This window comes from Cydia splendana, chromosome Z, assembly GCF_910591565.1.
Source record: "Cydia splendana chromosome Z, ilCydSple1.2, whole genome shotgun sequence".
Taxonomy (NCBI): domain Eukaryota; kingdom Metazoa; phylum Arthropoda; class Insecta; order Lepidoptera; family Tortricidae; genus Cydia; species Cydia splendana.
Genome location: NC_085987.1, coordinates 14,153,917 through 14,179,420, shown reverse-complemented (window position 1 = coordinate 14,179,420; position 25,504 = coordinate 14,153,917). Strand labels below are relative to the sequence as shown.

General features: G+C 38.4%; 1 protein-coding gene across 1 annotated transcript; it reads right to left on the bottom strand.

Annotated features, from left to right (window-relative positions):
• Nucleotides 1-820: 820 nt before the first annotated feature.
• LOC134805252 (dynein regulatory complex protein 9-like) lies at nucleotides 821-25,300 on the bottom strand. Its single transcript, XM_063778566.1, has 8 exons — nucleotides 25,180-25,300; nucleotides 12,531-12,601; nucleotides 6,373-6,457; nucleotides 5,168-5,314; nucleotides 4,308-4,413; nucleotides 2,622-2,792; nucleotides 1,485-1,616; nucleotides 821-1,039 (listed from the first exon to the last, which is right to left on the bottom strand). Exons 1-8 carry the CDS (start codon nucleotides 25,194-25,196, stop codon nucleotides 836-838), a joined length of 933 nt encoding a protein of 310 aa, XP_063634636.1. The 5' UTR covers nucleotides 25,197-25,300; the 3' UTR covers nucleotides 821-835.
• Between the last annotated feature and the right edge of the window lie 204 nt (nucleotides 25,301-25,504).

Sequence of the window (25,504 nt, the reverse complement as noted above, 5' to 3'; positions counted from 1 at the left end):
GGCTCCCATGAGCCGTGGCAAAAATACCGAGACAATGCGAGGAAGAAGAAGAGATGTACTTAGCTATATCTGAAGATTCTGAAGCCTAAAAAGACCCTTAATATGAATCCATGCCTAGTCAAAATTGTAGAATAGTTATTTGTTTTATAAGGGGGCAAAGTTGTTTTTAATAGATAGGAGACAATGCCTCTTATTTACTCGTAGTTTGCATTTTATTAGTCGATGTGATTTAGGTAAATCATTTAAATTTTAATACAATATTTATCAAGTCTAAACAATTTATCAAGATTTTACAAACTCTACAATAAAAATGAGATATACCTAGGTGTCAGCAGGAGAGTTGAGGTAAACATGGCACTCAACTAGGTACCTACTTATTTAAAGTAGGTACTCCTTGTACGTACCTTGTACATGTACAATAGTAAATGAATGAACAAGTGAATATAATTTAAGTACGCGATACCTATTTAAGCTAAATATCTTAAAGACTATTTTTGGTAAAGTTATGCAGTGGGCTGTCGAATTTCCAGCCATTAAAACGTACATTGATTTCAAAATCAATTTCTATTTAATATGTGCATGAGATCAATTCAACCTTACATTTTGACATGAAAAAGATGTCATATTGTTCTCATTCGCCCTTGGCTGCGTCTCACTCACGCTAATACATGTAGCCTATGACAAATTCGAGCTAATAATTTAGATATCATTTTGATGTCAAGATATACGTTCGAATGGGCCTTATATCTAAATCTAAAGTTCGAATAAGCCTCTACGTTACTGAAATATATATGAGTAGGTATGACAATAGAAACATTACAATGTGATTACATTGTTACTTCTTCTTGGTCTTCGGTGTCTGTTTCTTGGCGTTCTTCAAATGTTTGAAAGGTCCGAGCGCTCGGCGCACCATGACGCCGCGCCACCACGCCTGCGCGCGAGTGGCGGCACGCCGCAGGCGCACCTCGCGCGCAAGCCGGGCCGCGCGCTCGCGCTTGAACGTCAGCCAGCCGCGCATCTCGCCCTCGTGAAGGTCGTACTGCAAGCAGGTACCAAAGACTGGTAAGTAAGACACGTGTTTATATGTCTATGAAAACCATACAAAAGTAAGCCCTTTTGAAAAGACACAGCAACTTTAAAAAGGTACCTATTACGTTTGTTAAGCGGGTAGGTTGTCGGTGCCAAACCACATTTTCTAAAGATTAATCTTTGATATTTGATTTAAAAGTAAAACAGACGATAGATTGAAAATTTGAAATACAGAACCATATGTAGAAATACTATTAATGGAACACACTGAACACAGGCTACACTACACGTACTTGACTAGTGCAATTGTGACTATTACCTACTTCCGATATTACAAAGTTTCCATAAGCTATGGGAACCGCTCACCATCATTTGAGATGGTATGCCTGTATGCCACTTTATTTAAAGAGGTATTTGAAATCGCCGTTATCGATAAGAAATAACAATTTACTTACTAAATTTTGTAGTTGTTCCCTGCACTTAATAGCCTCCATGTACACATCTCGTATGTTTGCTATCTTTTCATTTATTATGGCTAAATCATCAGAATATCGGATTCGCCAATAATCAGACACCTCTTCAAGTTCCTGTAATAGAAATAGAAGAGTTAATTATTTAGCTATGGACTCTATACGAGGGGCAAACTGAAAGTTTTTAGACTAGGGAAAACTGTAGCAATTAGATCTTCACTTTTTATTTTAATAGATGGCGCCTTAACTCGATGTGTCAATATTTTTTGTAAGTAACTATTCTGTAACGCACATTTATCGGCAATCGGTCTCGGCACACGCTATGTGGACTTAGGGTTGCCTGATCGAAAGGCAGTATTATCGGGAAATAGTATCTATTTTTCGGGATTTTGGGACTTAAGTCGGAAAAAAAAACATTCAAATTTAAGTAATTGTATTAAAAACAAACAATATTTTACATTATTGGCACTACGTCAGCTGCTCTGCCCATTAGCCCATAGAGGTTTTTATATAAAAATAGTATAAATTATTTGAGAACATGATCAAATAAAAAAAAATCATGGCGGCAAAAAGTGACAGTTCGGAACTTAAAATTATTGTTTTATAATGTGAAGCTGTTTTTCGGGACAGTTTTCACTTTGTCGGGAATCGGGAACACATGCTAAAAATCGGGAGAATCCCGCCAAATCCCGACCATCTGGCAGCCCTATATGTGGTGGTGGGCAGCGTAGACAACTCTGTATATCTGGCTGTCGTTAGCGAGACGCAAACACGCTTTTGCCAAACCGTAAGCGTGTTGTCACCCAGAGGCGTTCTACATCTCCGAGGTGTTGAGCCGTTCCGTGTTAGCGTATAATATATTGACACCAGCAAGCCTATTATGGATGGCTTTATCCACGCGACTAAATATCCGTCACTTTTTAACAGAGCGCGATAGAAAGTGACGGATACCGTTTTATCACGTGACAGCGTGATAAAACGGTGTCTGTTACTTTCTATCCCACGGTGTTAAAAAGTGATAGTTATTTTATCACGTGGATAAAGATGGATAAAGCCATCCATAATACGACGGCTGGTTGACGGCGAGGAGGTGAGGTAAGTGTGTTCCAATCCAAATCCAACCTTTATTTGCAAAAGATACGCCTTGACCAGCTCGGAGTGCACGCGCTCCTCGTGGCTGGGGCTCGGCGCCGGCGCGAGCGGTCGCTGCCACCGCGTCTCCGCCGCCTCGGCGCGCGCGCTCAGCCATTTATCGGCGTAGCGCAGTCGTGTGCTCGCGTTGAGAAGATCATCCTGAAGTCATGAAAAAAAACTATATGTTAAAATTTTCGGAATGGGGTCATTTATGTACAAATACTAGTTTGCATTGTCTTTTCAGTAATTAAGTTGTAACTTAAAGTACACGCTAAGTAGACTCCCAAGTATGTCAAGTATGGCGGTGACATATTCCACTGAAAAGAGTGCCAAGGCAAGACTACAAACATTGATTAGACAGATTTACTAAAGCAATTTAGTGAAGGTATTGGGAACAACGACGGCGGTCAACTTAATATGTACAATTTTGCGTCTCAAGAGGAAAGATAAAAACCGGTTCTCCATACAATCGTAGGCCCCATTTTCTTCTACCAGTCAACCTTAGGGCAAAGCAGAAAAGATTGTAGGCGGTGCATTGGAGAAACAAAATGAATTAAAAAATTATAATAATTTCGTGCAATGCATACAATACACATCATACATAAGATTACATATCTACTAAATACATACCATTCTCACATAAACATAAATAAATTCCCACATATACATATATAATACATAATATCTGGGAGACCGAGCTTTGGTCGGAAAATTCAAACACTTTAAAAATATTTATATAATTAAAAATATTCAAACACAACGTACTTATTTATTTATTTATTGATCAAATAAGTAACACAGCATTACAGTATAAAACCAAGGCACTGTGAAACTACAAAATGAAAGAAAAACAATACACATAAAAATGAAATTAACTAAACATTAGATTTGGGCGACGACGTAACAGCGTGGCTCCGTAGCGTCGTCTGAGCGGCTACCGCGAAAACCGAAATTCGCAAATTGCGGGGATCTTTCTCTTTTAATCCAATGAAGGCTTAATAAGAGTGACAGAGAAAAATGCCCGCAATTTGCGAACTTCGATTTTCGCGGTAGCCCAACTGACGCGGCGTAGGGTTCGGCAGGTTGCCCCGGAACCGCCGAAACACCACACCCTTCGGCCAGAAGTTTCATAAGGTGTAGTGATATAAGAAGATATTATATGATAAAAATAAACGTGGGTTCATTGTAATACATATAATAAAAATACATACCGGTCAAAATCATAACCCTCCTTTTGCGTTGCCGTAGTCGGGTACCTAATAACTAATAAGGCGACGATATGACTTGTCTACTTAAATATGTATATCAAGGAGATCCTTGAAAGAAGTCGAGAAGATTCTCGACGTAGACTGGCAGTGTACGCTTATTTTTAACAGGGCCCCTATTCGACATACTGTACAACTGTCGGATTTCGCGTCAACTTCAATTCAACAGTTGAAGTTCATCAAGTGCGGATAGTTCATTTGTTCACAACCAATAATTTAACAAAATACAACTTTGTTTTATTATTACTTTAAGGTTTATAATGGTTTGGTTTGGTTGTCACCTAACTGTGGATTGCTAATGTCAAATTTTGACAAGTAATGATTCGATTCAACGGAAGTTCAACATGCGACGTCAAAAGTGGCATGTCGAATAAGGCCCCAGATTTTCTTGTTATAAATGTAATCTTACTTTCAATTTGTCTCGGAGTAATGCAACTTTGCGAGCCGCGCTACGAAGTTCTTGCACAAATTGGTTTCCCATCGATTTCAGTTCCCCGGTAATGGTTTCTCTTTTTCTGGGAAGAAATATGAATGCGTTACACTGAGCTGTTCATTAAAGACCTGCGCCCATGAAACGGAAACGTTCGGCTTAACTATATGATTTTGACGTCAATGCGTCGCACTCAGCACGATGGCGGCCTAGCCAAGGTGACCATCGCTTGCGCTTCGCCATCGAATCGCTTCGTGTCTCTCTACACATGCTCTACATATTTAGTGAGAGGGCTACTATTCGCTCTACATATATAGGTATGTACATACTTAACTGTTGTACATATTTTGCAAGTTTAGTGTTAATTACTGATGTTTTATATCAATTTGGAAAATAAATACATTTTGTACTTGTATGTGCCTATCCTTTTTACACTTTTTAGGAGGCCGGTTTTCTGTTTCACGGAATGTTAGAACTTTGTTACCAATCATTTAAACTTAATGAAATGAAAAATAAATACCCACTTTTTTTAATTCATTACATATTTTACTCTACCAGATTATGTCATTTTTATTACGAAGTCTCTCAGCCCTCACTATATGTGACGTTCCACGGCGAGCACCGACCGCCACAAGGTACCTTTACCCGTGGAACGTCACATATGTACTCCAAGGCTTACTGTCGCAGCCTGTCGTGCGGCAGCCTCGCGGGTGGCGGCCGCGTCACCCGGCAGGCGCAGCGCCTGTCCGGCGCGCCGCAGCGCCCGGCCTCCACCAGCTCCACCAGGCCCTCCATTACCGTGTCTTTCACCCCTCACTAAATGTAATGCCAGGGCTTACTGTCGCAGCCCGTCGTTCGCCAGGCTCGCGGCGGCGGCCGCGTCACCCCGCCGGCAGAGCGCCTGCACGGCGCGCCGCAGCGCCCGGCACCGCCCGGCCTCCACCAGCTCCACCAGACCCTCCGTTACCATTTCCCTCATCACCTCACTTTATTCAGAGAGAAGAAAGCGATTAATCCAAGATTAAATGTTGACTGCTACCTACAGATGTAGTGCAATCACTATTTTCCATCGCATTTTCACGGAAACGTACGAACGTGTCTTGCTATTTCAGTCAGTCTCGGTGCAAAACGTACTGAGGTTGACTGAATAGCATGAAAAATACGAAATTTTCGGAGTAAATACGATGGAAAACAATTAAGCACTACATATTTACTAGAATTAGAGGTAATTAAATTTGTAACTTGTGGCGTTGTAAATATTTACTCGTTTTTAATTACTTAATTAATTTCCACACTTGCATCTCAATTCTCAAATAACTATTCGGTACCTACTACAAACGTATAAATAATAATGGATAAATATATATTTATTAGTCATGATTTGAAAGTAGGTTTGTTGTCGTAAATTCGGGTTTACCTACCTACTGTTATTGTAACGGCCCCTCCGTTACATCGTTACAAATCGAGGTATTTTTTAAATCCCCATTAGTTATTTATAATTTTCTGTAGGTGTTTCAGCCGACTATCATTAAATGAGGAATTAGTGCAGCCTCCATTAAGAAACCGCCAGATTATAGTTAACTAGCCTAACCTCCAATGTGATACATAATCCATTTGTGAATGCATTCAATAAGTAACTTTTAACAACAAAAGAACCGTCACCCAAGACAATATTCCATTATAAACATTTAAGTAGGTATGGTCGGTAATTTGCTTTCCGAGGGAAAAGGCAAGAGATACCTATTATTACCTATGAAAAGCGCAAATCATTATAGTTATGCCCTGTATCCCTCAAATTTTCGAGAATCCCATCTTTAGATTTTGACCTGACAATAACGGCAAGGCAATGTAATGGAATCAACTACTTAAAAAATGTAAAATATTATTTTGGAAATAGGCTGGATACAAGAAATCGGGGAACATACAAAACACAAAGATACCGACGAATTGAGAACCTCCTCCGTCGGTTAAATACCTTGAAAAACATTGTAAGTAAGACTGTTATGTATTCAGAGCCATCTACCAGCACATGCGGGTGACTGACCGATCTATAACGAGCTTGTTGTGTTGCGCCTTCTCACGCTCGCCGCTGTAGCTCCAGTACCGACTGCGAAGCTCGGAGCTGCCCTCTGGAAACAGACCGTCAGATGGCGCTAAGAGATTCTGGGGGCCTCCCCGTTACACTTACGTACGAATTTACAAGTGCGACAGAGAGGCAACACGTCGAATGTGGTTCGCGGTACGCCCTCTGGTCCGAGTGGTCCGGACATTTTACGTAGATGTCGCTGTTGATCCAGATTAGCGTAACGGTTAAAAATTGTAACTGAAATGTTCTTAGCAAATTTAACAATGAGATTAGAAATTAAATCGGTTCAGCTGTTTTTGTGTGATAGAATAACCATCTTATAGAATAAAATATAATATAATATTATATAAGTGTGAAATGTAGGAAATTAGCAACGAGTGGCGATAAATTGAAACACGACCGAAGGGAGTGTTTTAAATCGCCACGAGTTGTGAATTACCTTTTCGCACGTGTACCTATTGTACAACGTTTTACAATATATATTTAATATTTCGAAATAGGCACCTATTGTGCTAATTACCGCACTAGTGCGGTAAAGTAGCACCATATGTACCTACCTACTGTAAATTATATTAATACTCTGGCACAACCATTTCTATACATTAATATTCAGAATCAGAAATAAATGGGTGTATCGAAAAACTGGAAGGGTGCGGGTCGAACTAGCCAAAATAGAGGATTCCGGACTTTGCAACCTTTCTTGTATGTATGAGAGGCTAATTTACTTGTGGTCTCAAAATGTACAGGTACCTATTCACGAAATTAGTACAAGCCAGAGGGCCTATACCGCAAACCACATTCGACGTGTTGCCTCCCTGTCACACTTACGTACGAATTTACAAGTGCGACAGAGAGGCAACACGTCGAACGTGGTTCGCGGTAGGCCCTCAGTACCGCCCGCTAAAAGACACTTTTTTATAATAAGATTATTTCCTCGTCTGTACAACTGTAGTACTTAATACCTATTAAGATGCAGGGGGACAATGGACAATTTAGACTGCGGCGGGGTAATTTAAACTAATCGAAATATCTTCCATGTTTTACATTATTAAGTACTGTCACACACAACACATGTATGTTTTTCGCTATCTGGACATATATGGCACTCTAGTTAATAATGTAAAACATGGAAGATATTTCGATTAGTTTAAATTTTATCATCCCGCAGTCTAAATTGCCCCACTGCACCTTAGGTAAAAGTCTGCAGATATCATATCAGGCGATCAGTTGAATATATATTTTGGAAAGAAGACTCTCTGAATAATTTAAACTTCTCGGCGTAGATTCTGTAAGACATAACTCACATAACTTACATTCTTAATAAATAATTAATATTAAGTAAGCAAAATTAGATTCATTTCAACATCAATAAAAAAACTAGACCTCTTTTCATCTTAAAATTAATTACTTACTAAACTAATTTTGGAAAATTTGTCACGTGGACAGCCTAAGCCCAGACATACTACTTTATTTTTTAAACCACTCTCTATTTGAATTCCGCGCAGGAACAACAAGTTTGTTGCCATCTCATTATTATTCTGTTTAGGGTTTCGTAATATCCGTGGGTTCATCTATCCGTTAAAAGCTCAAGATTTGTTACCTTTATTATGCTTGGTCCGACACGCACTTGCATGGATTATTTAAAATAAAAATTAAAGTAAAAAAGCAAGCATGGTGCAAACCAATTCTTAGCATTAGCAGGTATCACGGGTCTATATCCATGTACATGTACAGTTGCATTATAGTACAGATGTAGTGCATAATTATTTTCCATCGTATTTCCACGGAAACGTACGAACGTCTCTTGCTATATCAGTCTTGGTACAAAAAGTGCTAAGGTTGACGGAAGTTGCAAGACAAATACGAACGTTTCCGAGAAAATACGACGGAAAAGAATTAATGCACTATATCTGTTCCTAGTACAGTCAGCGTCATATAGTAGGTAGCATACCTACCTACTAAACGACGCTAACTGTACCTAAAAACACATAAGAATGCAGAAGCATACCTAGGGGGCATTGAAATTGGAACCGTCGTTCCTCGTTGCATCATGCCGTCAGTGAATTGGCCATAGAGCGTTTTCACTTCATATTGTCCGTTCAGACATGGATATAGGTTACGACTACAAAGGCTACGAAGACATTCATTAATTTATTATACATAGGTATAATAAAGTTTTATAACATGAATATAAAACTAATCCTAACTAAAGAAGTAAGTGCCTTTTTATTTATTGTTTTAATTTAATTATTGCTTGTTGCCCAAAAGAAGCGTTAATGCAAAAATAAGAGGACTTATTGGTGCCATAGGGCATTTTCTGGCAGCTGTTTTCTTCAAAGGTCTTCCGACATCCGATATCGGATCAGACAATGTGAAAACGTTCTTAGTAGTAGCAAAGACATATTAGACACACTATAGATATTTAGGGTTTTAGTTTTAATTTAGTATTATTTATAGATGTATATAGTTCATAAGTTATTTATTTGTTTGTCTACTGTCTTTCTCCTATGGAATAAATATTAGCGTGATGTTTGACCAAGACATATGTAACTTCGTATAAGATGAATACAGTCTAAGGAAAAAACGTGCCTCGGAAATCAAGAAAAAGTCATTCTCGGATAGATGGCGCACACACCTTTGGCCTATGCTCGGCTAGATGGCGTGACGACACCGTTTCATATTTAACAATTTTAACACATAGATATCAGTGAATGATCATGGGTCAAAATATTATAAAAATAATAAAATCATTTATCCATATATACATTTTTTGATAATTTTATACGTTTTCATTTAGTTTGTCGTGTGTCGATAGATGGCAGTAAATTTACTGTGACTACAAAATTTACTATGACAGAACCCCTCTATACTATCTATTCTCTTTGGTAGTAGGTACGTAGATTGTCGTCGAAGAAAACTTTAATATTTTACCTAGGAGTCCCACTTTATCACCCTATTTGTAATTTATCTCATTGCATTCCATTCAAAATGCATTCCAAAGCTTGCAAAAACATTAAATTACTCGTATTCGTCAAAATGCCTAGAACAAATATCTCGACAAAGGCATTGAAAACGCTTGTTTGACTATGCAATTAATTGCTTAGCTAGAAGTACTCAAGTAGATAGGTAGGTACCTATGGCGTGTGAAATGAAATGTCGTATTAGGCCTGGCCTGAAGTTATCCTGAAATTGAATTGAAAAAACACGATGAAGCCAGCAAGGATGGCGGGGAGGGGAGGGTTAGTGTAATTAACTCGTCAAATTGAGATATCTGTTTTCCATCTCGACGTAATCAGACTACTCTGGGCTGTCAGAAACTGGTTCGGGGCAGGATGGCTGAATACATCTATACATAGTGAAATATACACTAGTTTATTACTATTACATTACCTATGTTTATTATTTATCACTATCATTTTCCTAGCGTTGTACCCACCAGCATTTAATTACCACGGCTCGTTTAGGGAGTATAGAGTCCGCGTGGTAACCAAAAACCAATAATTGGCACCGGCACTAGTTTACTCCGGCCTTATTGAGATTGGTCCGGTTTCCTCACGATGTTTTCCTGTTTAATTATAACTGTGCCAAACATTAGGTATGTGATCTGTATCAGTCGCTCGATATACGTAACTAATGTTAATGATAAGTACCAATTGAAACAAAAAGAGAGCTATTCCACTAGTAGTTACCTATCGGCTTTTAGTTATTTGTTATGACTTGCTCAACCCATAGTCTAATAAAACATGGTCTTCCATTCCCAGAGTGACACGGGCCTACGTCACAACAACATGGCCGCTATATATAGCGCTATCGCATATTATCATATAGCGCTGTCGCATGATGACGTAGGCCCGTGTCAGTTAGGTGACCTAGAAAAGACGGGAATGGAGTACCAGGCGGAGTATATTATTATACCATGGCTCAACCCTCAGTGCGTTGCAATGCGCGGCCGGAAGCGGTCGTGCTGTAGTGCACTGCACGAATTTTAAAATTCGCGAACCGCGCGGCAATAGCCGCTGCCTGCTTACCCGCTATGACTTCATCACAAGTCGTAGTCAACGAGTTGTTGGCATTTATTCAAAATGCCACCGTGACTTTGGATGAGACCAGCATCGTGCAGATCTGCAAGTCCAGCTTCCAGGAGGAGGACATATGTAGTGGCAAGGCGCTGCTCTACCAGACGCTCGGCAAAGCCGACGAAATGCCATCACGACGAAGAGATGGAGGCGTGAAGAGTCTACGGGACATCATCTCGGTGTTCAAGGGGACCGATTCATCAAACATGCCCTCTTTCGTGGCGAAGGACCTACATCGGCTACCTGTCGTCTCGTTGGACCATGTTGACGTTTCCAGGCTGCTAAAGGATATCATTTTCCTGAAGGACAGTCTGGCTGAAATGCAGGCTAAGTTGGAGGTATCGAATAATACCATCAGTGAACTACGTTCTGAATTAGCGTTAATACGAAGTGCTAGTTCGGAATGTAGGTCAGATAACTCTAGCATAGCCGTGTGTCACGTTGCGCGGAATGCGTCCATCGGCGGTTTCGAGTCCGCGAATTTGGATGCGTCGGCGATTGCTGAGCAGGCGACCGCCGACCCGCGCCCCGCCGCCCGCCCGTCTACGTCACCGGAGACGCGCACGTCACGCAAGAGTACGTTGACCCCACAACGTTCCTACGCTGCCACTGCCGCTAAGCCGCCTGATGTGTCCAAGTCTAAGCAGCGGCCGAAGAAAAGGGTGCAGAGCCTTCGTGAACCTGTTCACAAGGATCGGTCACAGCTGACTCTAAAAGAGTCGGGATGCGACAGAGATGGCTTCAAAAAGGTGGAGAGGAGAAAGAAGTCAGCTCGTCCGAATCAGTGCGGTACCGCACCGACTGGACCTAACCATTTGCTGCGTCCTGCAACACCGACGACGCTGCTGTATGTGTCCCGATTACACTACCTTACGAAGGTCGAGGAGATCGTGAAGTATGTACGAGCCAAGTCCGGATTCATCCTGAGGGTCGTGAAGTTGGAATCTCGACACAGTGTGAATTTTAATTCTTTTGTGCTGAGCGTTCCGACTGAACATCTAGCGACCTTCACCAAGGAGGAGTTTTGGCCGAAGGGTGTCAAGTTCCGGCGGTTCCGCGGCCGGCTCCCTGACACTGCGGGGTTGCGAACTGCATCGCAGCCATAATTGTGTTTTTAGTTTTAAGATATATTTTGTAATAATATGTATGCTAGTTTTAAGGTATTTATCTATGGGCCAATAGTTGCCTGAAAATAAATGTTTTCATTCATTCATTCATTCATTCATTCATTCATTTCATTCATTCATTCATTCAACCCACTTCTTACAGCTAGATACCTGGTAGGTACCTAAGTACGCTGTAGCTACGTATTTTTACTACGACTGTGCTCAACATTTTACTACTATGCCATAATAAACTGGAAACGTAACTTGTGTCATGTCATAGTTTTTCATTTTGTAATGCATGTTTGCAACTTTGATCTCGTTTCATTAGCTAATTGGTGACATAAATTAAGTGGTGTTAATTGTTAAAAACTTTTGCAGGTCCTCCCGTATTTACGGTCCTTTTAATAATCATTTGTTATATTAATAAAGGCATACATACGAGTAATTATGTGATTAAGTAGACCTTCTGAGTACAACGTTTACAAGCTAACCAATCATACTAATACTTATTGATACCCGAGTAAGCGAAATTAAGATGCCAACATTAAACCACAAGCAGCGCGTACCATACCATAAATATGGTTTATTTTACCAGAGCTCAACGAGGGTGCGGAGTTTTAGGGTCGGCAACGCGCATGTGAGACATCTAGAGTTGCAAGCGTCCAGAGTCTACGGTGACTGCTTACCATCAGGCGGGCCATATGCTAGTTTGTTTCCCATCGATGTAGTATAAAAAAAACCTTTAGCCATCTCCTGGCTCTCGTCATAGCCGAGGCGCCTACGCCACGATAGCCTTTATCCTATTGTACCTATCCGACAATAATATCAGTGATAACGGCGACCCCAAATAAACATGGACGTTGTCAGGCGTGAGCCCTAATGTGGCTGGCCAGGCCGAACTTGCTACTCTGCACGTGACAAAGGCACTACTAACCTTGTATCCGAAGCTGCAACAGAGTCACTTCCAGCGCCAGAGCAAACAGCAGTGCGTCCATATTACTAATCCTGGACAAAATACCATTTAAATGTACTTAAGTATAACGTGTATTGTTTTTAAGTAGGTATTACCGTATGAATGAATGTTAAGAATAATATAGCGACATTTATATCCTCCTAAGGCCCAGCCATACAAATAAAAAATCCAGAATTTGACACTGAAATTTGAACCTTTAGTGCAAGGAATAGAGTTGATTTTGGTTTTGTTTGAAAATCGAACGAAACTAAACAAATGCGACTCTGTTCCAATTGAATACGATTTAAATTTCATCGAACTGAATAAGTACTATAGGTAGGACCTTGGGTCTTATAGTGAGGGTGTTAAGTGCAAGAACCTTTTTTTTCTTGATTAAAGCATGAAACTTGGCACAGTTGTGCCTTATATGAAAACAAGCCGATTTAGATCGGTAGCCCGCAGGAGCCCCCCCTCTGCGGCCCGAGAGGCGGGGTCAAAGTACCGCTCCGCACGGCTTCATTCTAAAAATTCTAACAGGCCCCGTTTAGCTAATAGGTCATATTTGGTGTCAATTTTGGATAAATTAATAACGTAAAATTTATTTCTGGTATAAAAAAATGCAAAATGTAGGAATTATTAAAAAAAAAGACAAAAAAACAAATTTTTCAAGTATAATTTTTGTTTTTTATTTATTGTCAAAATTAAACTGCCTGTTTTTTCTACATACAAAAAATATGACGATAAAGCCTATTTAATGCAGATTTAAAAACATAACTTATACTTACCTTTATGAAAAGAAAATTGCTTAAAAAAAACATATATCGTCTCGCACCGGTGAATATCTTTTTACCGACATCGGCATCGATATACATAGACAACATCCGAAGTACACACTCTGGAGACCGACTAAATGTGTTGTTTATTTTTGTAGATCATATAACAAAGATAGAAAAGCGTACATAATATTAGATTAGAAAAAAAATGTGTCGTTCAGTGAAAAAAGGGACCTTGGAAAAAATTATCCCAGAGCCTCACGTTTGTATAGAAGCATAGTTAGTTCCAACCACTCCGATGGACTCCAAGGTCCCTATTCTCAATGAATAAGAACTAAACTGTAAGTATTATTTAATCTACATACTTATTACATTATACCACAGTTTAATTTTGCGTCTTGTGTATTATTACAGTTCCTTCCCCAGACGTTTTTTATTCCGGTTTGCATTTGCTTCTGGTCAGTTTTAACCATATTCTGGCCAAAGCAGGGTTGTCAGACCAGTGTGGAACCCGGCGTCTGCTTCTTGCTTCTATTTCCAAGAAGACGGACTGAGCAAGTTTGACGACGAACTAACGTCTGATCCCAAACATCAACCCCTCGGTACACTGCGCGTAATAAGGCATTTATACGGCTCCCTTTTGTTAGAAGAATAATAAAAAACTTAGCAACGACTTAATCTCATAGACATCTCAATCTCTTATACGAGTACAACTCTTCATTTCAATATCCCGGTGTAACTTGCCTTCTTCAATATTGCACTTATTAGCGATCATTATAATAACACATTTTAGTATTTTAGGGGAATGCTTTTAGCCACTGCTATTACTCCATCTTGTAAGAGCTTGTAGTGGCTTGGCTGAACTCTGAACAGGTTCCATGCTTCGAACTCACTTTTTCTATCCTTTCCATTGAATGCTCGAAACAGGGGTAAGACTTCCGCTCTTTTAGGGTAAATAAAAGATAGTTTAGTTAGCTTACAGAATAGATAATTTTATTGGCTTAAAATAGAATTCCCTGGCCTATTGTGGATGCAATGGAGAGTCATGTGATATAATTGTGTTTTCCACTGTCAACGTGAGCCCACAATTCCTGTAGTTGGGGAAATATTCGTACGCATGAATCTAGTTTAGCTATGACTACAACGTCTGTGTCTACTGTGCGTATAAATACCTTGCAAAGACTGTTTTACAGCATCTGCAACTAGGGCCATCATATTAAATGAATCGGACTCTTCATGGTTCTTGGAGTATTCGAAATCTCACGAGTAATCTCACTTGTGACATGTTTCTCTACACAATTTCGCGTTGGCATAAATAAGGACTTTTAACTCTTCGAAGTTTTGTCAATATAGTGTCTCAAAATGATTTACCTACCTAGTGGTAAAAAAATGAGTTCCACTAAAAGATCAGTGGTTATAAGTGAAGCTTACCGTCATGGTAAATTAAACTCTAATTTATTTCTATCGGGCCCTGAAAAACCAGGAGTCGTACTTGTATTCCAAGCATTATCTCGATCGACCTTGTAATACTGTAAGCTCAATAAGGCTTGTGATGTGGGTACTAGATGATATATATCATATATATTTGATACATACACTCAAAACATCCATAGGTAATTCAGGAACAAGTATTCACGATAAACACACAAATAAATGCCTGCTAGGATTTGAACCCGGGTTCCCCATTTAATATAAGGTGTATAAAAGTGAGATCTATGCATGGACCCTTTTTAGCCTGGCCGATACAAGGATTCAAGCTCCTACAGGGTGGATAGTGGAAGCAGTTATGAAGTTCACCCAAAAATTTTTTATTAAGTCATGAGCTTCACCATATATGTTCCTTGAGTAATTCTAAGCATTTCAAGCCTCGAAGGCAATAACAAATGTGTGTCTAGTCGGGGAGGGCGGGGTACAAAGATGGCCGCCACCCGTTATCTTTAAAAAAAATCTATTCAGGTTCTGGTGGCCACTAGGGTAAGTTTGGTATCATTTTCGTATAAACCGAAGACGTTGAATTCATTGCCTGTATTAGATTTTTTTCAGTTTCATAGTAATTTTACAAGAAAAACGTCAAAAGGTGAAAATTTTGGTTGGAGATTTTTGCTTTGAGAGCTATGAACTTTTTTATAGTGACCAAAAATATCATACAAAAAATACTATAATAAAGCGCAATTTATGCAGATTCTAAAACTGTACACGTCTAATCATATCATAATGCAAAAAGATGGTGAATAAATATATTAAATGACCGCAGCGCGGGTAGCTGGACTTGCGCAAGGCGGCGTTTATCTTACAAAATGGTCGAGTATGAATATCTGCTTATGTTTACTTTGTTAAATTTTATGGTTTCAAATACAATACTTTCTATATATTTTTATAAAACAATTTAATGACCGCAGTATCCGGTACACATACATAATTTTGTGTACTTTAATTTTCTTTTAATGCAGTTGCATCGTGTTTTGCAACCTGTCTTTCACCTACAACGAGTGAGCTCCAGGCACACACTTGCGACATCGGGTAAATCTGACCAAACAGGAGTTCATTCACTGTCTTCCATTCTCCAGCCTCAAGAAGAAGGACTCTGAAGCTTTTGGAGAGGCACTAAGGCTTGTCCCCAGACATGGACTCCTTTAAATATTGCCCGAAGCGTGTGCTGGCGAAGAGCGGCTTCCGTTGGAGGGATATTTTTAGCTGTCTATCCCTCTTCGTAAATATATATAGTCTGCATTCGTTGACTGTTGTACAAGGGATTGAGCTGAAAAATAAAATCATGGAGTCATTCTTACGTCATTCGCTACAAAATAGATTGTAACTATTTTATATTAAAATAGATACACTGAATTCGTATCAAACTAGTTTATACTTACCGGTCGTACATTGTTAGAATAAATTTCTGAATAAAAGTGTCCGCTTCTCCTAATTTTGCGTTCAACAATGCCTTGAATCCGCAAGTTGCATCAGGGTAGGCATTCCAGGCATCAAATGCACTCTTTTTACCTCTCCCATTGACACAGTGTCGCATCCTGTCAAGGCATGGAAAATTGGCAGTACTTCGGCTCTTTCTGGTCCTGTAAAATGTAGGAATACATTGGTTAGTATGCATTTACTGCGGAAATTTACACGTTTTCTTTACTAAGGGCATGGCAAACAGGTACCGAGTGCATGGGCAAGAGAGTGGCATGGAATACAAGTATGGTTTTTGCCTGTACCCATGTGGATCTACATCTCATCTAATTCCGGCAGCTTTTGAATACACTAGACTGCTACGACCATCACATCTGTATCTACAGTACGAATCATAACTTGTGTTGTCCTCGTCGTCCTCGGTCCACAGCGTCAGCAACATGATTTACCATTCTAGTATCGGCCTCTTCGTGGTTAGTGGCATGGCTCAATCATTCTTCTGTCCCGACTGAATTTACTCAAAACTGAATCTACTCAAAACCAGTCTTATATTCCATGCCACTCTATTGCCAATACACTCGGTACCTGTTTGCCATGCCCTTAGTAATGTAAACGTGTAAATTTCCGCAGTAAATGTATACTAAGTAATGTATTCCTACATATTACCGGACCAGAAAGAGCTGAAGTACTGCTAATTTTCCATGCCTTAACAGGATGCGACACGGTGTCTTCTTTTAATGGGAGAGGTAAAAAAGAGTGCCTTTGATGCATGTAATGCCTCCCCTGAAGCAACTTGCGGATTTAAGGCATTGTTGGACGGAAAATTGGCAGAAGCGGACACTTTTATTCAGAAATTTATTATAACAATGTACGACCGGTAAGTATAAACTAGTTTGATACAATTCAGCGTAGGTACCTATTTTAAAATAACATAGTTACAGTCTATTTTGTAGCAAATCACATAAGAATGACTCCAAGATTTTATTTTTCTGCTCAAGCCCTTGTGCAACAGTCAACGAATGCAGAAAATATCAATCTAGGAAGAGGGACAGACATCACACACAGCTAGAAAATATCCCTCCAACGAAAGCCGCTCTTCACCAACACACACTTCGGGCAATATATCAAGGAGTCAATGTCTGGGAACAAACATTAGTGTCTCTCCAAAAGCTTCCGAGTCCTTCTTCTTAGGGCTGGAGAATGGAAGACAGTGAATGGACACCTGTTTGGTCAGATTTACCCGGTGTCGCAAGTGTGCGCATGGAACTCACTCATTGCAGGTGCACGACAGGTTGCAAAAATCGTTGCAACTGCATTAAATGAAAATTAAAGTCCACAGAGTTTTGTCCGTGTACCGGAAACTGCGGACATTAAATTGTTTTATAAAAATATATACAAAGTATTTTATTCTGGCATCATAAAATATACACATATTTAATTATACAAACGACTGAAACGACGGAATTTAAGATAAAAACAATGAAATTATATCGCGGTAGACCAGTTTGTGTAATTAAATATCAAAAAATTTAACAATGTAAGCATAAGCAGATACTCGTACCTCGTAATTCGTAATCGACCATTTTGTAAGATAAACGCCGCCTAGTTCGCCGATCAACTACCCGCGCTGCGGTCATTTAATAATTTTTTCACCATCTCTTTCCAGTAATATTAAACGAGTATATTTTTAAAATCTGCATGAATTGCGCTTTATTATAGTATTTTTTGTATGATATTTTTGGCCACTATACAAAAGTTATTAGCTCTCAAAGCAAAAATCTCCAACCAAAATTTTCGCGTTTTTACACGTTTTTCTTGTAACATTACTATGAACTGAAAAAAAAAAACAAATAACAGCAATGAATTCTAGGTCTTCGGTTTATGCGAAAATGATACCAAACTTGCCCTAGTAGCCACCACGACCAGAAAAGATTTTTTTTAAAGATGACGGGTGGCGGCCATCTTTGTTCCCCGCCCTCCCCGACTAGACGCACGCTTCTTATTGCCTCCCAGGCTAGAAATGCTTAGAATTACTCAAAGATCATATGTGATGAAGCTCATAGCTTAATAAAAAAAATTTGGGTCATGTATGGCAGCGATGCATAACTGCAGTAAATAAATAACATTCGCCAAAAGTTTATTATAACTTTATATTATGAAATAGCCTTGTAAAGTAAAGTGAATACCTTACAGATAAAGCCGTTGCTAAATAATTAAAAAATGCCCGAAATATATCTTTACATGAATCAACTAGTGAAACAGAAGCATCCTTATCAGGATAGGATTAGGTATATGTTTGAGGTCAGACTTTAGTTCCTCTTTAAAATTGCCCAGTCCGTCGATCTTCTTGGGAATGGAAGCAAGGAGCAGACGACTGTTTCCAAACTGTTCTGACAACCCTGCTGTGGCCAGAATATGGTTGAAACTGACATATATACGTGAATGATGAAATGTACCCAATTCCTGTGTCGGGGGAAGGAACTGTATTAATACACAATACACACGACGCAAAATTAAAGTGTTGTATAGTGTAAAATAAATAAGTAGATTAAATAATACTTACAGTTTACTTCTTATTAATTGAGAACAGGGACCATGGAGTCCATGGAGTGGTTGGCACTAACTAAATACGAGTATGCTTCTATACAAACGCGAGGCTCTGTCATAATTTTTCCAAGGTCCCTATTTTCACTGAACGACACATTAAAAAAATTGTACGCTTTTCTATCTTTATAATAGGATCTACAACAATAAACAATACATTTAACCGGTCATCAGAGTGTGTACTTCGGATGTTGTCTATATCGATACCGATGTCGGTAAAAAGATATTCACCGGCGCGAGACGATATAAGTTTTTTTTATAATAATAAACGTAAGTAAAAGTTATGTTTTTAAAATCTGCATTAAAAAGGCTTTATCGTCATATTTTTTGTATGTAGAAAAACCAGGCAGTTTAATTTTGACAATAAATAAAAAAAAAATTACACTTCAAAAATTAGATTTTTTTTTTCTTCTACAAATTGCAAATTTGTTAATACCAGAAATGAATTCTACGTTATTGATTTATCCGAAATTGACACCAAATATGACCTATTAGCCAAACGGAGCCTGTTAGAATTTTTAGAATGAAGCCGGGCGGAGCGGTACTTTGACCCCTCCTCTCGGGCCCCAGAGGGGGGGCTCCTGCGGGCTACCGATCTAAATCGGCTTATTTTAATATAAGGAACAACTGTGCCAAGTTTCATGCTTTAATAAAAAAAAAGGTCTTCGTGTGTCGGAAGCCGGTGTTGCTCGAAGGATATAATAGTAAAATGAAAGTTACAAATATTTTCATGAAGTTAACATAAAAATATTGTCGTAAAATTGGCTACTTATATTTCATAGTTTTGGGTCAAAAACATTCTGTGTTCGCGTCTTTCCTGTAGACATACACAAGAGTTAAGGGCTATAAAGGTTAATTTTCTTATTTAACCCTTATCCACGTGACAAGGTCCTCCTTTTATTTAGAGAACTATGATAAAATCATTACTTACATGCCCACAAGCTGTTAACTATTGCCCACAGGAGAGAAAACTAGTGTGTTCGCGCGAACTGTACATTTTTCTCTTCTGTGGGCAATAGTTAACAGCTTGTGGGCATGTAAGTAATGATTTTATCACAGTTCTCTAAATAAAAGGAGGACCTTGTCACGTGGATAAGGGTTAAATAAGAAAATTAACCTTTATAGCCCTTAACTCTTGTGTATGTCTACAGGAAAGACGCGAACACAGAATGTTTTTGACCCTTTTATACTCAATAACATTCTTTAAAAAAAAACATTAAGTGAGCAGGAAAAACTGTTTTGTTTTGATTCCTGAGTTTCTATAACTACCTATAGGTACACGTGACAGTAAATACCTAAGTAGGTATGTTTTTACTTTTAGTAGGCAGGTACTACCAGTGCGACCACTACTTTCTCACTAGTTTCATATGATTCCCAAAGGATTCAGCCAAATCAGACTGGTTATGCTATCGAAGTGAAAGTTGGCGAAATATAATATTGATTAATGATAACTTACACGTGGCCAACCCGAGGGGAAAAGAGAGTTTTGATCAATTATTTTTTATTTGGAAGGCTTAATGTTATATTCAACATATGCTTAATGTTATATTTAATAAAATAGAGCCAACAGTTCTCTATAACAGCCATTCTCAAAGTGTGCTCTGCGGAGCCCTAGGGCAATGGCTCTATGACGGTAACCGTAAATAATAATAATAATTCAGCCTATATACGTCCCACTGCTGGGCACAGGTCTCCTCTCATGCGCGAGAGGGCTTGGGCTATAGTCCCCACGCTAGCCCAATGCGGATTGGGGACTTCACACACACCTTTGAATTTCTTCGCTAACCAACCGGTAACCGTAAAACCAATTAGAATTCCAGGATCCTTGTCAAATATTATACATACTTGTATTTATCATATAGGTATGCGTCAAATAAAGTAGGACGGTTGAAATTATATTTTAATGGTTATTTTTAAATTGTAATACGAGTATGTAAGTGACAAATATATTATTAATAAAAAATATAAAAAATATGTTATTGCACATAATAAATAGAAGTTAGAATTATGTAGGTAGGTACTTACATATAATTTATACGTTTTATAGAACACCAAAAAAGAAAAAAAATAGTTACAAAAATAAATAAAATCACCAATCATAAAGAATTATAATAGCAAACACCCTCTTCCTCGTTTTTTAAATGGTATATGCCAAACAATTTTATAACAAACATTGTATCCATAAAATTTACCGATAGCCTAAACAAGTATTAGCTTAGCTATGTTTTGTGAGTATACTCATAATCCCTTTATGTGGCGGATCCTTTCCTCTTTACCTTCTCCTACTCAAACCACCAACACAAATAATGCATATGAACGAACATGAATATCACCAACAACCTACGTGAAATTCGAAACATTTAAAAAAGGTTAAAGGAAAAAAAACCATGCACCTAATTTGTAGGGCATATATACCTACCAATTATAATTTTTTTACCACTTTTTAGCTTAATTGAATTTAAATTTAAATGTCATTTTAAATATTGCAGCTTTCTAGCACTAGCGATCACGGCGCAAAGTCGCTGACACTCAGACAGACAGACGGACAGTATGGCGAATCCTCCTGTCATATAAATTAGAGATGCCACGAATATTCGGCAACTATTCGGTATTTGGCCTATTCGGCCACTTTGCCGAATATTCGGTATTCGGCCGAATGTTGCCTACTATTCGGCCGAACACCGAATATCTGATGCACCTACCTAAAAAGAAAAATTACACAAAAAAATAACCAAAAACTAGGTATATGTACCTAATGTTTAAAATGTATTCTTGGAAAGTAGTTAAATACGAAGGCACATTTTTGAGCATTTGTTGATTATATAATATATTATTTTTATCATGGGTCTGATTTGATTGACTCTATATACATTCATTAATTCTGTTCAACATAAAAATATATCATAGCAAACGTTGTGCTTTGATGACCAACAGTTTTCATAATAATTATGACTCAAAATGTTCGCATGTCATGCCGAATATTCGGTATTCGGCCGAGAGAGGGGCCGAATATTCGGTATTCGGTATTCGGCCAAATTCACTATTCGGGGCATCTCTAATATAAATCATATATTTGACTAAGAATAAACCATAAATTATTGAAATTTCGAGGATTACACAGTTAGACAGTTAGACAAGTTATCAAATAATGTATATTATATTATAGCGACACAAGCTAATGGTACCAGGATCTTTCGCTTGGCAGCTGGGCATGCAGTACGGTACGAGGTTATATTTACAATGCAGGGCAGGCGCAAGCAATATAATTTACAGTACATATGCTGCCCTAGGGCGGGATTAAGGACAATACGTGCCTATATCGACAATTTAAAAGGCCATATGTACTGTAAACGTTGTACAATACACGTGCGAAAAGGTAATTCACACTTGTATCGTAATGTACTATTTCACCACACCAGCTGATAAAGGCTCCCTTGATGGTCCGAAAACTGATAAAAAAAAATGCATTTTATTCACCTGTGAGGCAAAGTAATCAAATAAAATGATTTTGGGTTGTTTTCTTATCTTTGCTGGTAAAATTGACTTTTAAATGATGGTTTTGAATAATAAATATTTAATAACTTTGATTTTTAATCGATTTACTTTGATTTTGTTTGATATTTTACAGTTAGTATTTTCCTTGTGTTGGTGTGGTGAAACATTTTGTTTTCACTCGGTGTCAAAATTTGTTCAACCCTCGTGCCTTGAAACCCTCGCAACGCCCAAGATTCCATTTTTCGAACAACCCGCTACGCTTGTGGTTCAATTTTGGAATCTTTCGCTTGCTCGTGTATCAATATTAGCACGAGAGGTTAACAACAATTTTGCCCTCTTGTAAAACAAATAACTATTAATATTTAATATCTAGAGTTTGCCTAATGATCATGAAATGCAATAGGTTCAATCTTTTTTGACATTGGAAATGTCTTTTCGTTCGCTCCAGTATAGGGTCCGATTTCACGAAAAAGTGCGATCCCCTTATATCTCGGAAAGTTGTGAAGATATGATATTTTAAAAAAGGCTCAAAAGACGCATAATCACGAGAGCTGTAAGGTGCAAAAATAATTATTCGAGAAAGTCAAAAACGAAAAAAGTTACGGTCGAAATACTGAAAATAAAATTCAATTTTTTCCGAATTTTTGATTTTGGTGCTCGATAATTTGGAAACGAAGAATGATATCAAAAATTTGAGAAAAACGGCTCTGGACAATTTAGTCAGCTACAATTTGAGCCTAAAACCTTAAAATAGTCAAAAAGTCGGAACGACATTTTTCACATGACATTTATGACTTCATGTTTCGCAGAGTTCGTTATCGGTGTTTGTTGTGAATTATCGGGATTATGACAGCAGAATAACACTTGCACTGCGTGGGCTATCAAAATCACTGCAGATTTAGAGGTGGAGGTGGAGGTGGAGGTAGAGGTAGGGGTAGAGGTAGAGGTAGAGGTAGAAATAGAAATAATTTTATTCGTGAGCACAAATACAAAATAAAAACTTATACAGAGAAACATAAAAAAGAGAAAGTGCTACGAAATGGTCTCACCTCAGCATGTTGCTGGCGGCTGCTAGCAGATAGCTGATGCTGAACCCTGGCAGTTTTGGCTGTTTTGGTCATCGAGCTCGTCTCGATGAGCACTTAGGAAAGTAGTACCCAAGATAGAGCTGATGCTGAACCCTGGCTGTACCTAAAGGAACTCAGGTTTGTTGCAACATAGGCACACGCTGTTTTGGTCATCCGACTCGTCTTGATGAGCACTTAGGAGAGTAGTACCCAAGATAGAGCTGATGCTGAACCCTGGTTGTACCTAGCGGAACTCAGGTTTGGTGCAACATAGGCACGCGCTGTTTTGGACATCCGATTCGTCATGATGATCACATGGTAGAGCATTACCCAAGATAGCTGATGCTGAACCCAGGTAGTACCTATTGGAACTCAGGTTTGGTGCAACATAGACAAACGCTGTTATGGTCATCTCTCGTTGCGTCAAACTGCTGTCAAGAAAATTTCATATCTTGCAGCAAATGGGCCGCTGCCGATCAAAGACTCGAGTGACGATAACGGCGATGTGGCTACCACTTCTCGAGTTGACTACGGATTTGCCGTGTAATAATTTTCTTGTACTTTGAACATTAATATATCCTGCTTATTAATCGAAAAATGAAATATGTGCCTATACTTATGCGCCACGGCGACAATTATTCAAACTTCGATACGCGTGTGGAAATTTTGAAATTTGTTTGTTCACATTCGTTATGTCCAGGATACTTGTGTTAATCTAAGAATAAAATAATTATCATTCCACATTGTAGTTTTATTTTGTAACTTTTTCCTTATCCAGACTTTCTCGTCGCTCAGCGACAATATTTTTTCGAATTCCGTAGATTAATTTCCAATGTGCTCGATAGTTCGTGTGAGGCACGAAACCTGTGAATTTTTCTTGTGCTTTGTATTTTTACCCATCCGGAAAAAGATGTCTAGGTAAAGAAAATGTTTTCTGCTGGTACCTAATATTCTCTTTAGATGTCCCATCATATCAAATATCGGGACCAACACAGAAGTTTTGGAGATCATTCCGGACACCTGTCAGGTATCGGGCGATAAATACTTTTTGCTTCGCTGCTTATGAAATGGCTAAGTCCATGCATATAGGATCGATATTATCAAGAGCATGTGAGTCATTTAGTAGGTACTCCAGATATTTCGTATATGTACGTAATATATTTTTATTTAACAAATGCAACTCTTGTAGAGTTAAGAATTATACACCGCTTTTCCCATTTATTATATTTATTAGATATTTTCTTAATTTTATTACTTATGTTAAAATAATAAACACTTATTTTATTATCGTAGGTCTTGTAAACGGTATATTAAAGCTCATAATATAAATGAATGCTTTGTAAGATAAGGAAATTAATCAACCAAAAAAAAAACGTTATCGCTATTGTTAGCTTAGCTGTCGAATTTTTCTTCGACCTTCGACCTTTAAGCTTTCATACAGCGTATACAGCAAACTGAGTGCGACCCGACTTCTGGCTTACTATCAGTTAAAGTTAAAAGCGACCTTTTGCTTTGCAGTGTCGTTTTACATCATTTTAAGCCAATTTCGTCAGTCAGAAACACTTGCTATAAGTTCGCTGCATGTTACTTTTCCAAGATATCAGTTTTTCAGTCCGCAACAGTTATTCGTTTTATTTTGTCTTTTCATTAGATACTGGGGATTCAGCCACAATGTACGTAGAGTGTATATTTTTTCCGATTAAGTATTAACATTGGTTAACTCGCTCACTCAGTGCTATTAAAACTATAAAATTATCTTACATTCAAATATTTCGAATTACTTACCGCTCGCTTTTATCCATTTTAGTAATATTTTTCGAATCACTTATCCCAAATCTTCGGTTGCAACACGGCTAAACTAAATCCCTTCTGGTTGCCCTCTGCACTATCCGTTAGCAACGAGGTATAGTTGGTTCGATAATGCTTAAATGGTTAGCTTTGGTAAAAATACTAATAGGTAGGATTTACATATATTACATAAATTATATTATATCGGGGATCCACTGCGACGTCACCATGTTTTACTGTCACTATAAAAATAAAAAAGACACTTAAATGTATGTATGTGTGTAATGTCAGGTATATTTAAATCGGATTTATATTGTAGTCG